Source organism: Scyliorhinus canicula, chromosome 1, assembly GCF_902713615.1.
Source record: "Scyliorhinus canicula chromosome 1, sScyCan1.1, whole genome shotgun sequence".
NCBI classification, from domain to species: domain Eukaryota; kingdom Metazoa; phylum Chordata; class Chondrichthyes; order Carcharhiniformes; family Scyliorhinidae; genus Scyliorhinus; species Scyliorhinus canicula.
The window spans coordinates 43,408,139-43,426,154 of NC_052146.1; the positions used below are offsets into that span (position 1 = coordinate 43,408,139).

Here is an 18,016-nt window from a genome sequence, read left to right on the forward strand (position 1 = left end):
GAGAAAATGTTCGAATATACAACAGAAAATAGAAAAGTGTTGCTTGAGCTGATCATTTTCAGCAACCGTGGAAAGAGAAAAATTGAGTTAACGTCCCAGGTCTGAGACCTTTCACCAGTTGATTGCATTGCCTCACTGATACTGCCTGACTGATGAATATTTCTAGCATTTTCTATTTTTATTTCAGATTTCCAGCATCGAACAGTATTTTGCTTTTGTGGATAGTTTGACACTTCACAGCATTATGCTGAACTCTCTGCCTGAAGGTAAGAACTGAATAGCTAATACAATGAGAACAATGTTGTCACTTGATTTTAAAGAAAACCAAAGATATATCACAGAAGTCAAAAAGTTATACCTAGGGTATCCAATGTTTTCCAACCCAGTACCTTAAGCAGTGGTGTGATGTACAGAAGACAACCGTTTGCCACAAGTGATAAATAAAACTGACCAAGATCACAAAAGTATTGGCTGCAAATTTCTATACCATTTAATGCAGTCACAAAATACTAAAACAGGTCTTAGAAGAATTGTTTGTCATATTCCCATAATCCAAGGCTGGATACTTCTTGCAAAGAATGGCATTACAAAGGTAGAAGCAGCTTTAAAAAACTAAAGCATATGTGGATATTCATAAAATACCTGAAAACAGCCCTGGTAATCCCTGACATTTTCAATGATCCGTCATTAGAATTTAAAATACTGTACATTAAAATCCCTGGCAGTATATTATATAAAATTACATTGGTAATATCAAAAACAAACAAGTATTCAGTTATATAAACAAAAAAGATTTGATGTACAAGAATGACTAAAAACCCACTGTATACACAAATCCACGTTGGAAAAATTGAGACTTCAGATTTCTGCAGTGCCTCTTTGAAAATGAATATTAAACAAGAACAGCCTCTTTCTGCAACACCAGACATGTTTTCACTCATTACCAACCCTACATATTAAAATAGCACTGACATCCACATTTTTGATCTGTTTACTAAAATACCAGTTCTGCCACAATGTTGAAACAAGGTCTTAATGGAAAAATCTCCAATATAGTATGTGGTCATATCATGACGTGGAAGCCTTGGATCTGAAAGTTTCAGTTCTTCGTTGATAATTATATTATTTATTTTTCATTTTGTTTCTTGGAGAATTCTTCAATAAGCTCCTGAGTTTAAGATAAGTTCCAGTTGACTCAGAAAGATTGTCGTATTCGAAAGGTGTAATGCCAGTAGCAAATTTACTCATATCAGGTACAGAACCGATCCTGTTCTCCTGACTTTCTTCTAAAGCAGCACTGGTGGTAGATGCTTCTGTTTCCTCTAAACATACTTGATTTCCTCCAATAGATGCTTCTAGCATTGGGGTAGAATCTTGATTGGTTCTGCCCTCTATTTCCATTCTGGAGTTTTCGGGTGGAGTACTTTCTTCTCTATACAAAGCATGTCCCACTGAATTGATTTGTTCATCTCTGGAATCAACTGAAGATGTTTCTGCACTTGGACCCCTCATATTGTCAATTGTTCCCATTTTATCATTAGATTCAATTTCCATGCAGTTGTCAGGTGCATTTATTGCTGGTGAGGAATTTGCAGAATTCTTGGTTAAAGGAGAACCACTAGGACCTTCTGCCTCACTGTTGGTGCTTTCAGTCTGTTCCAATTCAGCCCATATCAACCGCTGTTGTTCTTCCAGTTCTTCGAGTGACAAAACATCTGCATCCAAAGCTTTATGCGCTTGGGCATTTCCTTCTTGCACTGAACATCTTGCTGGAGAGCAATTTGAGGGAGTAGAGGGAGGAGTGTCTTTTGGAAGTGGAGGTGGTGTTGGAGTAGGCGGTGCAGGCGGGACAAATGTAGGTGGTGTAGAAGGTGGTGTTCCTTTGGGTAGAGGAGGTGGTGATGAAGTTAATGGGCAACCAGGAGGCAAGGGTGGCAAAGGTTGGAAGTGCCTTGGTGGTGTCTCTGAACCTACAGGAAAAATAAAGGAGTAAGATTCAACAGTAAAACCGAGCACTCAGAAGTGCATTTTTCAAGACAGCCTAGCTTCACCAGTAGAATTGAATTTATTCAAGAATTTTGTCATCAATTGTCAATGGTAATGGTCACTGATATTGTGGTACACAAAGGCCAGGCAAGTTAGTTTGGTGCCTCAGACTGGTACATTTACAATAACATCTTTCTAACATGTGCTAGGATGGCAGTCAGGAGAGATCAAATCACAAAAGGGGTAATGGTACAAAAAGCAAAAGGAGATGGTTAATAAGTCAAGTTAATAAAAAGATGGGCCCAGAGAAAATGCAAATAGAAGCAGAATCCACAGCTGCTGTGGAAACAAAAAAATGGGGCAGAGATTATGATGTGATGTTGCGCCTGGAAGCCTATCAAGTGCTGAATTGAAAGATGAGATTCTGTCTCGAGTTTACATTGCCTCTTGCAGTGCTCCAGTGAAATCCAAAGGTCAGAGTGGGTGGAAAATTAAAATAATCTTTATTAGTGTCACAAGTAGGTTTACTTTACATTACTGCAATGAAGTTACTGGGAAAACCCCCTAGTCGCCACACTTCGGCGTCTATTTGGGTACACGGAGGGAGAATTCAGAATGTCCAAATTCACCTGACAAGCATTACTTTTGGGACTTGTGGGAGGAAATGCACGCAAATACAGGGAGAACAAATTAGTATGTGGCTGGAGAAGAGGATTCTGGAGCACTGGGACTAGTTCTGGAGGAGATGGGATGTGTACAAGTCAGTGAGGGTCAGAACTAATACTGTAGTAGGAAGGGGTTAAATCATCTTGACAGAAGGGTGGGATCCTGAGCATAGATTCTGAAGAGAGAGAAGCAAAGCTGAAAATAGAGGCTGGAAATTATTAAGCTAGTTTGGAAGGTAAAAGTAATAAAGTTCAGAAAATAGACACGGGAGTGCCTCAATGATTTCAGTGACTTCAATGCAAGAAGTTCAGTGAATAAAGGTAGATAAGTGAGGGCACAGATGGTCACTTGGAAGCATATCTTTTAATAACATGGCTTAAAGGGGTGGAATGACAACTCATTCCTGGTTAATGGGTTTACAGGTGATATTGAGAGAGGAATTCTGTACAAAAATGGAAGGGGGTGGGTTGCAATATTGGTTAAAGAAACAAATCACAGTTGTGAGGAGGGATGACATGCTGGAAAGATTATCAAATGAGGTCACGTGAAATGAATGGGTGAACGATAATGGGCAATAACACGACTGGGAGAATACTTACAGACCCCTAAACGGTCTGAGAGAGATAGAAGATCAAACATGCAGGCAATTTTCTGAGAAGTGCAGAAACAACAAGGCAATAGTAGTAATCTGGGATTTTAACAACCCCAACGTTAACTGGGATAAAATGTGTGCAAAAGGCAAAGAAGGAGTAGAATTCTTAAAATGTAGAACACCGTTTGCCTGTATGTCACAAACCCAAGAGAAGGGACAGGTCTGAATTTAGTTTTAGGAAATCAAGCTGTTCAAGTGGACCAAGTATCTGTCAAGAGAGCATTTTGGTGGTAGTGATCAAACTTAACCTATATTTAGCGTACTTATGGAAAAGGATAAATATATGCCCAAGAGCAATGTTATAAACTGAAGAAATACCAATTTTACCAAGCTGAGATATGGTTCAGCAAAATGGATTGGAAACAATTATTTGAAAGTAAACCAATAGCAAGGGCAGTGGGAGGTATTTGAGGAATATAGAGAAAGTTTATAACAAATATAATCCAAGAAAGAAGTGTGAGACCACCAAACCTAAAACTCACCTGAAAATAGAGTCAACAGAGTTGGACAAAAAAAAGGGAATCAAACCCGAGACCCTGGCGCTGTGAAGCAATAGTGCTAACCATTGTGCTACTGTGCCACCCACATAAGGTCATATGAACATGGATGAGTGTTTCAGCAGCAGATGAGCAGAGGCAGCCATGGAGTTGGGTGGTGTTTCACAGGTGAAAGTAGATAGTCTTGGTAATGTAGTAGTTATGTTTGCAAGCTCATCTTGAGATCAAATATAATGAACATGCAGGCTCAGCTTCTGATAGTTGCCAGGAAGAGAGGCAGAAACTATGGTCAGGGAACATGGCTTGTGACAGGGTTCAAAGAAAATAGTTTCTGGCTTTTTGATATTTTGTTGAAAATACCTCTGATCATTCAATACTGGGCATTAGAAAAATCAACATAACCTTTGCCCGGTCTTCGAATTATTAATATAACCTTTATTCTTGTCACAAGTAGGCTTACGTTAACATTGCAATGAAGTTACTGTGTAAATCCCCCAGTCACCACACTCTGGCACCTGTTCAGGTACACTGAGGGACAATTCAGAATGTCCAATTGACCCAACAGCACGTCTTTCGGGACTTGTGGGAGAAAACCGGAACACCTAGAGGAAATCCACGAGACACGGGGTGAACGTGCAGACTGCAGTCAGTGACCCAAACCCGGAATCGAACTTGGGACCCTGGCACTGTAAAGCAACAGTGTGCTACCATGTATTACACTTGAGAGCTGGAAAGTGGACAAAAGACATGGCCATATTCAATCAGGAAAGCACAGGAGCATAATTTTAGTATCTTTTACTCCTCTCTTTTCAGTAACAGTGGAAATCAGGACCTCTTCACATGAATACATTTTAATTCAACACTCTGAATTGGTGTAGAAATTCTTTAAATATAGACTTCAAGCCTTGGAAATTTGTTTTTCCATGGCTACCAATTTACCATGATTACTTTAGTAAGCAACAGGAAGTAACAGGAATAAACATATTTAAGTGCCATACCTGAATCTATGTCCATGTCAAAATAATTCACATTCAGATCTATTTCTTCAGACTTGCGTTTTTTTACATTGTGTAGGCTTGAATCAGCATCAGAGCCCCTTTTGTTTGTACTGTATTTAGTCTATGGAGAAGTAAAAATTTCCATAAAGTTAAGTTAAAGAAAGTGTTTTATATTTTACATTAATAGCCAAGCTACTACATTAGTTTCCTCATTCATAACGTCTCAGTCTGAGGCATGGTTTCACATGTGCTTATAGGTCCTTGGGTATCTCATTCAAAATGGCCATTTCTAATGTACAAGTTCAGATCTCCTGAACACCAGGAGATTATTTGCTTATGGGGCATTCTCAATCCCACGCGAGCTCAATCTGTTCACCCGCTATCAACATATGCACTTTCCAATAAAATGTGGATAGTGAACAGCAATGGGAACTCTATTGACTTGGTTTCCTCCCACGTGCAGTTTGTTCAACTTCGTATCATCTATCCAAAATTCAGTTATCTCAGGAATAAAAAATAGAGAAAGAATATTTACCACCAAATTTTCCTGGGCTGTTTGGATCACTACCTTAGAACATAGAACAGTACAGCACAGTACAGGCCCTACAGCCACGATGTTGTGCCGTCCATTTATCCTAATCTAAGATCAACCTAACCTACAGCCCTTCAATTTACTGCTGTCCATGTGCCTGTCTAAGAGTCGCTTAAATGTTCCTAATGACTGATTCCAACACCTCCACTGGCAGTGCTTTCCATACACCCATCACTCTCTGTGTAAAGAACCTACCTCTGACCTCTCCACTGTACCTTCCTCCAATCACCTTAAAATTATATCCCCTCGTGACAGCCATTTCCACCCTGGGGAAAAGTCTCTGGCTATCCACGCCTCTCATCACCTTGTACACCTCTATTAAGTCACCTCTCTGCCTTCTTCGCTCCAGTGAGAAAAGCCCTAGCTCCCTCAACCTTTCTTCATAAGACATGCCCTCCAGTCCAGGCAGCATCCTGGTTAATCTCCTCTGTACCCTCTCCAAAGCATCCACATCCTTCCTATAATGAGGCGACCAGAAGTGTGGTCTAACTAGAGCAGGGGTGGGCAAACTACGGCCCGCAGGCCGCATGCGGCCCGCCTAAGGTCTGTATGCGGCCCACCAAGATCAAGTCATAAAAAAAAATTTTTTTTTTAATTTTAAAAAAATTATTTTTTTTTACATTTTAAGGTTAATGGGGGGAGACTGTTGGGTTACTGGTATAGGGTGGATACGTTGACTTGAGTAGGGTGATCATTGCTCGGCACAACATGTGTTTCATGTGAAGTTTCTACTTTAAAATATTAATTAATAAAAATGAATTACTTTTTTTTCTTTAAACTGAGTTACTTTGTTTTTCAAATAAATGTGTTTCATGTAAAGTTTCTACTTTAAAATATTAATTAATAAAAATTAATTGCTTTTTTTTCTTTAAAAACCTTTTATTTTGGCTATTTTAAATATTAATTATTTTACTTAATATACTATGCGGCCCTTTAAAATTGTGAATTTCTGAATGTGGCCCTTGCATGGAAAAGTTTGCCCACCCCTGAACTAGAGTTTTATAAAGCTGCAGCAAAACCTCACGGCTCTTAAACTCAATCCCCCTGTTAATGAAAGCCAACACACCATATGCCTTAACTACCCGATCAACCTGGGTGGCAACTTTGAGGGATCTATGTACGTGGACCCCAAGATCCCTCTGTTCCTCCACACTTCCAAGAATCCTGCCTTTAACCCTGTATTCAGCATTCAAATGCGACCTCCAAAATGAATCACTTCCCATTTATCAAGGTTGAACTCCATCTGCCAATTCTCAGCCCAGCTCTGCATCTTGACAATGTCCTGTTGTAACCTGCAACAACCCTCAACACTATCTGCAACTCCACCAACCTGCATGTCATCGGCAAACTTACTAACCCACCCCTCCATTTCCTCATCCAAGTCATTTATAAAAATCACAAAGAAAAGAGGTCCCAGAACAGATCCTTGCGGGACACCACTGGTCACCGACCTCCAGGCAGAATACTATCCATCCACTGCCACTCGCGGTCTTCTTTCGGCCAACCAATTCTGTATCCAGACAACCAAATTTCCCTGTATCCCATGCCCCCTAACTTTCTGAATGAGCCTACCATGGGGAACCTTATCAAGTGCCTTACTGAAATCCATATACACCACATCCACTGCCCGACCTTCATCAATGTGTCTCGTCACATCCTCAAAGAATTCAATGAGGCTTATGAGGCGTAACCTGCCCCTCACAAAGCCATGCTGACTATCTTTAATCAAACTATGATTTTCTAAATAATCATAAATCCTATCTCTCAGAATCCTTCCCAATATTTTGCTCACCACAGACGCAAGACTGATGGGTCTGTAATTCCCATTGATTTCTCTATTCCCTTTCTTGAATAGGGGAACAACATTCGCCTCCCTCCAATCATCCGGTACTACTCCAGTGGAGAGTGAGGACGCAAAGATCATCGCCAACGGCGCAGCAATCTCCTCCCTCACTTCCCGTAGTAACCTTGGGTATATCCCATCAGGCCCAGGGGACTTTTCTATCCTGATGCTTTTCAAAATTTCCAGCACATCCTCCTTCTTAATATCAACCTGTTTGAGTCCATTAACCTGGTTCACATTGTTCTCATGGGCAACAAGGTCCCTCTATCTAGTGAATACTGGAGCAAAGTATTCATTTAGGGCCTCCCCATCTCTTCAGACTCTAGGCACAAGTTCCCTCCACTATCCCTGATCAGCCCTACTCTCATTCTGATCATCCTCTTATTTCTCACACAAGTGTAGAACGCCTTGGGGTTTCCCCTAATCCTTCCGCCAGGGCTTTTTCATGCCCCCTTCTAGCTCTCCTCAGTCCATTTTTGAGTTTTTTCCTGGCTACCTTGTACCCTCGAGCATTCAAGATGCCTTAAATTTGAGGTGTAACAGAATGGTCTGAACAGAGGGATGGTGAAGTTATGAGAAACACTTCAGCTCAGAGACATGTTACATATCTTCTAGAAGTGCAGCATGTTAGCGAAAGAGTTTTGTATGGTAAATTTTGGTTGCGTTAGCTAATTCAAAACTTAAATCATTTTTGTTGTGTTGATGTATTAGTTGCTATTAATTATTGCTTAGTCAATGTTAACTTCAAAGGAGAAAAGTTGCCCTTTGGTTTTTTTTCCATCAGTGCTGGGATATTCATTCCTTTTTAAAAGTCAAAAGATTGTAACATTTGAACTAATGTACATTTTATTATATCGTTGAATTAACCCAAGAAAATATTATGTTTTTCAGATATGGATAACTGTAGGAAAGCTGGTTTATTAGAAGCAGGACAATTAAAGGGGAGCAGTTCAGCACAATGGTCCACAGGAAGTGAGCACTTGTGGACAATTGCTAGGTAAACCTTTAGTGGGAACTTCTTTGAGGGATTCCCCAGTGCATCATTTGGATATCCCCTAAATGCACACGGGGAACCAGGAAGTTATACGCCATGATTATTTAAGTTCAAAGAACAGAGTTAAGAACAAAACATTGAGCTGAGACAGCTAGATTGCCATAAGAACATACACAAAATACCTCAATTGGTGTGATTAGGAGTAATGGGGGAAATCTGAATGGAATCGTTCGGCAAAGACACAACATATCTACAAAATTAATGCAGCTAGCCTCTTTTATAAAGGGCAAGGAGCTGTTAAAAGACCAATCATTAAAAAAAAAATGAATTTCCCAGTGACTGATGGAAAGAGTAACACAAGATTTCATGTTTCATGACTTCTACTGTAACCAACAAACTATAATTAACATAGACTAACCATTACTTAATAGGCAATGAATATACCCAACTTACAGAAAAATGGTACTGATCCATTAACTAATTAACTCAGAAGACCCATTTATACAATATGCCAAGCTCCCAACAGATATGCAGCTTTGTAGATTAAATTCCATACTCCTCCTGGCTTTTCAACAGCCTCCCCTCTCCCTGGCACACTAGTGAGAGTCTTCAAATATCCTCAAGCCCCTTTCTCTGGATAATCTTAACTTTCAGTTGGAAGGCGACTTCTCTACAAGTACTGTTTCCTCAAACAGAAAATCTGTTCTCTTCAGCATTTTATGTGCTGGCTAACATAAACCAGTCTTTTCCTCAGCTTGGCATAGTAGTAGCTCTTTTTTCAGTCTCTCCTTTAGGTCTGTGTGCGCGCCCAGGCTCAAAAGCATGCATTGTACTTTCTGTGGGCTTCAGCTTGAGTCTCTTTCCCAGAGACAGCCAGATCACATGAGCCTATCTATGCAAAGAATTGTCAAGAATTCATAGTTATAATTGTTCTAATATGCCTTTAAAGGAATTTCAGCATAACATCACTGGAAGGGAAACATATCATGTAATCCAATCTTGATTTTACTTTTGCCAGAGTAGAGCACACACACAGCTCTGATGTCTTCAAGCTTTATAACTATTTATATTGCTCTTATATGCCTTGTCTTAATAATATAAACCCACAACAAATCATCCAATCCCTTGTAAGCAATTGGTTCCTTGTGGCTTGTGCAGAAAATAAGCCAGAGGTATTATTATATCCATAACACAAGAATAATACTGTAGATTTTAAGGGCAACTGTTTGAATGATGCATTTTTGATTTCAAACCTTTTGGGAGTTTAAAAGCCCCTTTAAAAACAGAGGGGAGGACAGACATTTTTTGACACCTGTGTTTGTGTTCAGGTCTGGTCAGACTCTAATCTTCAGGAAGAAACAGTCTTAAAATGCAAGACTCTTCCAGGGCTGTTCATTGAATCAAGTTGTGATGACTCCATACCTTCTTAGGGACAGGAAGCAGGAAGGGACTTCAAAAGGTTCTCAACATAATTAACTTATTTGCCTGGTTGAACAAATGTGCATTTGAAATTAACATGGCAGCCTTTTTGCTTTGATTTTGACAAAGACAGACTTTGTAAGCCATGTGAGCAGAACCCTCAGGAAGCACTTAAAGACATTCTCAGAAAAAGTTCTCAGCCAACGGAGAACAAAGAGGAAGATGTCCAAAAAATGAACTGTTCTGCTGATAAGTACCCAGGCAATCCTCAAGTGTTATGACTGCACAATTAGTGAAGAACAAACCTTCGCTCCCTCCCAAAAGCTGTCTGACCTGTTGAGTCCATCTGAAAAGTCAAACTCTTGACTAATTGACTTCAAAAGCCACCATGGGTGCTGAAAACAACTCTTCAACTTTTCTTTCCAGACAGCCAACGCTATCTTAAAGGTCTGAACTGTATCTTTTTATATGTATTGTTAAATTTGATTACTTTTACTTAAGGAATTTACAGAGGTAGCTTTGTAATAAATAGACTTTTGCTTAAGGTTTGCTGCTGGTTAGATAAATTGAATCATTTACAAATTTAATAGTGGCTATATACACACACAAATTCTGAGCATGAACTACTTTTAAGAAATACTGTTTAAGTGGCTGTGACAATGTGATCCCCCCACCACATTTCCAGATATTGTTTACCCCAAGACAATTTAAAACATAACCACATAATAAAGTCTTGCATTTGTAACATCGCTCGCCCCCAAAATATAAAAAAGCATCATCCGACTAATCATTTTCTTAAACAACATTAATACAATATAACATTGTAAACACTTGAACTACTAACCTACTACATAGTATTTCCTCCCGTAACATTTCACAGTTAAATATTTTGTATTGGTTTAATCCCCAATCATCATCCAAAATTTGGCAATTGGATTTAAAGTCCAGCTTGTGTAAGTCTTTAAAAAGATTTTCAACTCTTGCAAACAAGAGTTTATTTTATTACTGATTGCTGCACTTTCTTCCAAAGTGCACTAAAGATCTCCTTTTTAATATTACTGAGGATGTACAGCATCTCCAAGTCCTTGGTTGAAAGAATATAGATTGTGCATCGTCTGGACAGATGGTATTTGTGATGGGTCCAAAACATTTCACAATCTGTTTGAACTGGTTGACTTTTTCTAGCACACCACTGTTGATTGCTAATAATCCAAATGGTTTCTAAGTGCTGGCAGCTGTGAATTTGAATCCAAGGAGAAATCCCTGGTTACAGCACTTCCAACCTCTTGATTCAGAAATCAATTTTGTTCTTCTTTAAGATCAGACAGTAATGGATTTTCATTTTTAAAAAGGACTCAATGTGTAGGTTTTAACTCATGATTTCCACTTTCTTCCAAACAGACATTTCTTTTAATGTCCAAGTTGGTGAAGAAAGTCTCCAGCTGTCACAAACCCGAGTTGGCCAACATGCGAATGAAATTCACTTCATTCGGTTTAAATTGAGGACCACTTATATTTTTAAGTCAGTTTCCAGATTAAATCTTTCAGTGTTCTTCAGGAGATTCAGATTTAACACAATCCTTTTTTTGCAGCAGTTAATTTTTCCCAACAGTAAAATCATTTTTATCTGCTTTAAAACTTTAAAGGTTATGTAGATGATTAGCCAAAAAGATTTAAAACTCTTAATCCAGTCCATTCTTGTAGTCTATTCTTGCTCTCCGTGCATTCCTATTCAGTTTGAGCTTTTGTCAGCAATTTACTTTCTAGCATAATCGGGGTTCGATTCCCCACTGGGTCACTGTCTGTGCGGAGTCTGCATGTTCTCCCCGTGTCTGCACGAGTTTCCTCCCACAGTCCAAAGACATGCAGGTTAGGTGGATTGGTCATGATAAATTGTCCTTGGTGACCAAAAAAGGTTAGGAGGGGTTATTGGGTTACAGGGATGGGGTGGAAGTGAGGGCTTAAGTGGGTCGGTTCAGACTTGATGGGCCAAATGGCCTCCTTCTGCACTGCATGTTCCAAGAGTCACTGCTTCTTCATTTTGAAGATTTAGTTTATGTTCATGACCATAGATATCTTTCCTCACAGTGCTTAGGTTAACAGCATTGGATGCAGCGGGATAATTTCAAAACAGTTCTTTGTTCAATTATCAGCCTCGAGTACTGTTGCTCTGTACTCTTGTCACATTCTCTTCACATTTTCTCTGGCTGCTTAATTCACCTCACCCCTAACAGTCTAATGTTTTGAGTTTCTCCCTGAACAAATCTTTAGTTGAAACAGCAATTTTTACAACAAGGTTACATAATGTTGTGGATTCTTTTAGGACATTTGGCTTTTATTGTACCACTTACAGCCTCAAATGAATTTATGCAGAATCACTGGAGACAGCAATATTTTATCTCAGCCAAGAAATTTCCTAACGTCTATACTATCAACAGGTAAATTTGAAACAACCACAATAATTAAAGGGCCAGAAATGAAAGCAAATTTTGAATTAACTTTTACACAATGGAAAGGGTAAACAACTTCCATCTAAACCCTGCATCAACACATCTTATTGAGCATATTTTTTGGATTGACCTGTCAACTGCCAGTATCAGTGACTGGAATGATCCAGTATCTCCAAGAATAACAATTTGCTTGTTTACTTCAACAGACAAGGATGAGAACATGTCACCTTGAAACAGAAAATATCCATTATTTTAGTGTACGCCCCTCCCCTCTGGTAGCGAATACAGGTTTGTCAGCAGTGTTACCCACTGGGACAATAATTTCTGAAACGACACTGTGCAATGCTACAGTCATGCTTTTTCCATTTCCAGCATTCATTCTTCACATGTTCTTTTTACTGGCCAAAATAACATGGCACCATTGAATCAACCTTAACCACCGTACTGTCTCTTTCTATTCTGAGGAGAGTCTGTTTCTCTCCCCAGGCTATTTTCTTCACTTTGATCCAATCTCATCTCTCCAGTTTACATGCAAGTTCACAAACAATGATTTGCTACCAACATGTTTCTAAGACAATTTTGCATTGTTCATCTTTGCTGCAGTTTCTCTTACCGTAGCAACTTTGTGCCACTCAATGTGTGAGACTATTTTTAAAACCTTCCATTCGCAATACCTCTCTACAGTTTTCAAAGTCTCATGTAACATTCACGGATCCATCAAATATAATTTCCTTTTTTCTGGCAAATTCCATGGAAGTCTAACTCTATTTTGTCCTAAATTTATATCTGTAAGCCTCTGCCAATAGGCCCGAGAACGGTTGTTTTCACTGTATCATAGTCACCATACTATATGGATCGTTAGCTCAGTTGGATGGTTCGTGACGTGGAGTGATGCCAACAGCGCGGGTTCAATTCCCGTACCAGCTGAGGTTATTCATGTAGACCCTACCTGCTCAACCTTGCCCTTCGCCCGAGGTGTGGTGACCCTCAAGGTAAATCACCACCAGTCAGAGCTGGCTCAAAAAAAAGGAGAGAGCAGCATATGGTACCCGGCGGCATTTACAAATGTCCGAAAGAAACGAGTACATTTCCAAAGCCGGCCCCGCAATCACAGTTTGCAATGAAATAGTCCACGGTGCTTTTGGCCATTGCCGTTTTATAGCAATTCTCTCAAATGACAAAATACACTTAAATTCCTTCTTTACTGAATTTAGGCATGAAGTGAATATCAAAAGCAGGAGTTAAATCGGAGACTTGCATTAAGGTTTCCTGCCACCCCCAAAGTAATCAAAAGCTCAAATTTCAAAATTGCTTCTCGCTTTGAAATTCAACATTTTCCTTTTCGCTGTGGAACTCGAATTCAAATTTCCACATTTCCCTTTCTTTTTCCAGTTCAGGCTTTTTATTTCTCTTTCAAATTTAATTTTTTGCCTTTCCAACTCCAATTCAAGTGGTTTTGAATGTAATTGAATTCTAGATAACCCACCCTGAATACCAATAAGATACCTTTTCCTCCTCACGGTTCAAGTGCTGAATCTTCAACAGTCTCTACCTGTTTATTTCCAAGTCTTCACTTAATTTCTGTCACAGCCTTCACATTAACCTTTGTTAACTATTGCAAGGCAGTGGCAGACACGTCCTCTTTCTCCAGAAACACCAGATCAATGGAAGTATGTGTGTCGCCGAAGTGTGAAATCTTCTCTGTTTAAACTCTGGACAATTCCAGCATACCCATTTTACAGCCTCTGGATTCAGATCTGGGGAAGAATTCCAAAAGGCCCAATATTTTTTTTTTTAAATTTAAGAGTACCCAATTCCTTTCCCCCCCCCAATTAAATGGGGAAATTTAGCATGGCCAATTCACTTACTCTTCACAGCTTTTTGGGTTGTGGGGGTGAGATCAACGCAGACACGGGGAGAATGTGCAAACTTCACGCGGACAGTGACCTGGGGCCCGGATCAAACACGGATCCTCGGCTCCATGAGGCAGCAGTGCTAATCACTGCACTACCATGCTGCCCTAGCCCTTTTTAAAAGGTACACAAATTTTTCAGTGACTGACTGAATCACATAAGAACATTTTAAGTGTCAAGGCTTTTACTGTAACAAACAAACTAAATCAACATAGATTTAACATCACCCAATGGGCAATTAATATATCCAAACAGCAGAGAAGGTATTTTTCCATTACCTAAATAACTCAACCAAAAATACTCGACGTCTAGTTTATTTGTGCCATCTTCTAATCTACAGCATATATGTAGCCTTGTAGATTAAGTTTTTAAAACGACGACTTCCGGTTGCGGCTACGCGGAGCTAAGCCGCACGTTCGGCAGCTCCCGCTATTTAAGGACTTTTGGGCCGATTTGAGGGCCCCAAACGGCGCTGTTTCGACGAATCCCGGTGGGGAAAGGTGTCTAGAGGAGCATTCCCCATAATTTATGGTGCTCACCCGGAGTGGGGCAAAGGAAAAAGCTGCAGCAGCTCCCCAAGAAAAGCGGGGGAAGAAAGACAAAATGGCGGCGGAACACCCGAGGACTGGTGAAAATAGGCGCAGGAGCAGCAGGCCTCTCTTCTGCGCTGTTTTGCGGAGCTGAAGGTTGAGCTGCTGGACTCCCTGAATGCGACTACCAACAAGCTGCTTGGGACCCAGGCGGCCCAGGAGGCGTCCATTCGGGAGTTGCAGCAGCAGGCCGCTGAGAAGGAGGAGGAGGCCGGTGTCCTCGTGGGGAAAGTGGAGTTGCACGAGGCACTTCACAAAAAGTGGCAAGACTGCTTGGAGGAGCTGGACGTTCGCACGAGGCGAAAGAATTTGAGGATCCTGGGCCTGGCGGAGGGGCTGGAGGGGTCGGATCTCCCGGCGTATGTGATGGGGGCGGGGAGGTTCCATTTGCCCCTGGAGCTTGAGGGAGCTCACAGAGTGCTGGCCAGGAGGCCCCGAGGGCGGTGCTGGTGCGGTTCCATCGATTCAGCAACCGGGAGTGTGTGCTGCGCTGGGCCAAGAAAGAGAGGAGCAGCAAGTGGGAGAATTCGGTAGTGAGAATCTACCAGGACTGGAGTGCGGAGGTGGCCAAGCGGCGGGCCGGGTTCAACCGGACGAAGGCGGTGCTGCATGCCAAGCAGGTCAGATTTGGAATGCTGCAGCCTGCGCGCCTGTGGGTGACATACAAGGACCGGCACCACTACTTCGAGTCCCCGGAGGAGGCGTGGGCCTTTGTACAGGTGGAGAAGCTGGACTCGAACTAGGGCCTGGGGACACACTATGGCCGTTGCTGTTTTCGCTGTTGCTGTTCTTTAACTTTGACATGTGTGTTTTTTATGCTGGTTTTCTTTTTGCTCTGTTTCCGGGTGGGTCTGTCTGTTGGGTATGGGTGTGGGGTATGTGGGGAATGTTGGGGGTTTGTATTTTATATGTTCTCTTCTGTACGGGGCTGGGGGTTGGGGTGAAACTGGATTTTGGGGAGCTGCGTCAGAAGGGTGGGGCGTGGCAGTGTGAAAGCGCGGGCTTTCCTCTGGTTTCCCGCGCCACGGGGCGGGGGGGGCGGAGCTGGGGATGGGGGCGTGGCCTCTACTGGTTTTCTTACCCGCGCTGAAGCGGTGCCAAGGAGGTGGGGCAAGAGGGGGATGACCCCATGCCGGGAGGGGATAGGTTTTGGCTGGAGCTGCCGGGGTCAGCAGAAGTCAGCTGACTCACGGAAGTACCATGTAGGGTGCGTCGCGGCTAGGAGGGGTCCTAGCCTTGGGGGGGGGGGGGGGGGGGGGGGGGGGAGATACCGGGTTGCCGCTGGAATGGTCAGGAAGGAGCTGGTGTGGGCTGGGTGGGTAGAGGAGAGGCGTTATCGCCATGGGGAACGGGTCGGGCGAGGCGAGCTGGCCTGGGGCAAACAGTCGATAAGCTATGGCTAGCCGGCGGTGGAGGGGGCGGTTTGCCTTCTGATCCGGCTGATGACCTGGAACGTGAGGGGGCTGAATGGGCCGGTTAAGAGATCTAGGGTATTTTCTCATCTGAAGGGGTTGAAGGCGGACGTGGCTATGCTCCAGGAGACCCACTTGAAGGTGGCGGACCAGGTTCGTCTGAGGAAGGGGTGGGTGGGGCAGGTTTTTCACTCAGGACTGGATGCGAAGAACCGGGGGGTGGCGATTCTGGTGGGGAAGAGGGTGGCGTTCGAGGCGGCTGAGGTGGTGTCGGACAAGGAGGGCAGATATATTATGGTGAAGGGTAGGCTGCAGGGAGAGAAGGTGGTGCTGGTTAATGTATATGCCCTGAATTGAGATGATGCTGGCTTCATGAGGCACTTGTTGGGCCGCATTCCGGACCTGGAGGCAGGGGGACTGATCATGGGGGGAGACTTTAACACAGTGCTGGATCCCCCACTGGACCAGTCCAGTTCAAGGACGGGTAGGAGACCGGAGGTGGCCAAAGTACTGAGGGGATTCATGGACCAGATGGGAGGGGTGGATCCCTGGAGGTTTGGGAGACTGCAGGATGCCGAGTATTCGGCCATAGCGATTTCAGACCATGCTCCGCACTGGGTTGATCTGGAGATGGGGGAGGCGCGGGGCCAGCGCCCGCTCTGGCGCCTGATGTGGGGATGCTGGCTGTTGAGGAGGTGTGTAGGAGGGTCCGGAGAAGTATTGAGGGGTATCTTGATACCAATAACACGGGGGAGGTCCGGGTGGGGATGGTCTGGGAGGCTCTGAAAGCAGTGATCTGGGGGGAGCTGATCTCCATCCGGGCCCATAGGGAAAGGAGGGAGAGGAAGGAGAGGGAGAGACTGGTGGGGGAGCTCCTGGATGTGGACAGGGGATACGCGGAGGCACCGGAGGAGGGGTTGCTGGGGGAACGGCGTAGTTTGCAGGCCAAATTTGACTTGTTGCCCACCAGAAAGGCGGAGACACAGTGGAGGAGGGCGCAGGGCGCGGTATACGAGTATGGGGAGAAGGCGAGCAGGATGTTGGCGCATCAGCTCCGTAGGCGAGATGCTGCTAGGGAAATTGGTGGAGTGACGGATGGGGGTGGGAATGTAGTGCAGAAGGGGACAGAAGTAAATGGGGTCTTTAGGGACTTCTACGAGGAACTGTACCGGTCGGAACCTCCGATGGGGAGAGGGGGGATGGAGAGCTTCATGAACAGGCTATGTTTCCCAAGGGTTCAAGAGGAGCTGGTAGAGGGGCTGGGGGCGCCGATAGAGTTGGAGGAGCTAGTCAGGGGGATTGGACAAATGCAGTCAGGTAAGGCCCCGGGGCCGGATGGGTTCCCGGTGGAATTTTATAAAAAGTATGCGGATCTGGTGGGTCCCCTGTTGGTGCGAGCCTTCAATGAGGCATGGGAGGGGCGGGCACTGATCTCTCTGATCCTAAACCGGGATAAGGACCCCTTGCAGTGTGGATCATACAGGCCTACCTCGCTCCTCAATGTTGACGCCAAGTTGCTGGCGAAGATCCTGGCCACCAGGATAGAGGATTGTGTGCCGGGGTGATACACGAAGATCAGACAGGATTTGTCAAGGGACGGCAGCTCAACACGAATGTGCGGAGACTGCTAAATGTTATCATGATGCCAGCAGTGGAGGGGGAGGCGGAGATAGTGGTGGCGCTGGATGCAGAGAAAGCGTTTGATAGAGTTGAGTGGGGGTACCTGTGGGAGGTGCTGGAGCGGTTCGGATTTGGGGAGGGATTCATCAAATGGGTGAGGCTGCTCTACGCGGCTCCGATGGCGAGTGTAGTTACAAATGGAAGATCGGAGTACTGGGGGAACAGATCGAAGACGGGACATGGGCTGATGCCCTGGAGAGGGTTAATTCTTCCTCCTCGTGTGCGCGGCTTAGCCTCATCCAATTCAAGGTGCTGCACCGGGCCAACATGACTGGGACGAGGATGAGTAGGTTCTTTGGGGGTGAAGACAGGTGTGTCAGGTGC

The 18,016-nt window shown here is 43.4% G+C and overlaps 1 protein-coding gene across 1 annotated transcript in view; it reads right to left on the reverse strand.

The window, feature by feature from the left end:
* Positions 1-465: 465 nt before the first annotated feature.
* The window catches only part of zcchc8 (zinc finger, CCHC domain containing 8), a 39,373-nt gene continuing 21,822 nt past the window's right edge, over positions 466-18,016 (reverse strand). Inside the window, exons 13-14 of the mRNA XM_038789988.1 lie at positions 4,800-4,920; positions 466-1,970 (exon numbers count right to left, since the gene is read on the reverse strand). Coding sequence (XP_038645916.1) covers positions 1,123-1,970; positions 4,800-4,920 — 969 coding nt within the window. The 3' untranslated portion in view covers positions 466-1,122. The remainder of the gene's footprint in view (positions 1,971-4,799; positions 4,921-18,016) is intronic.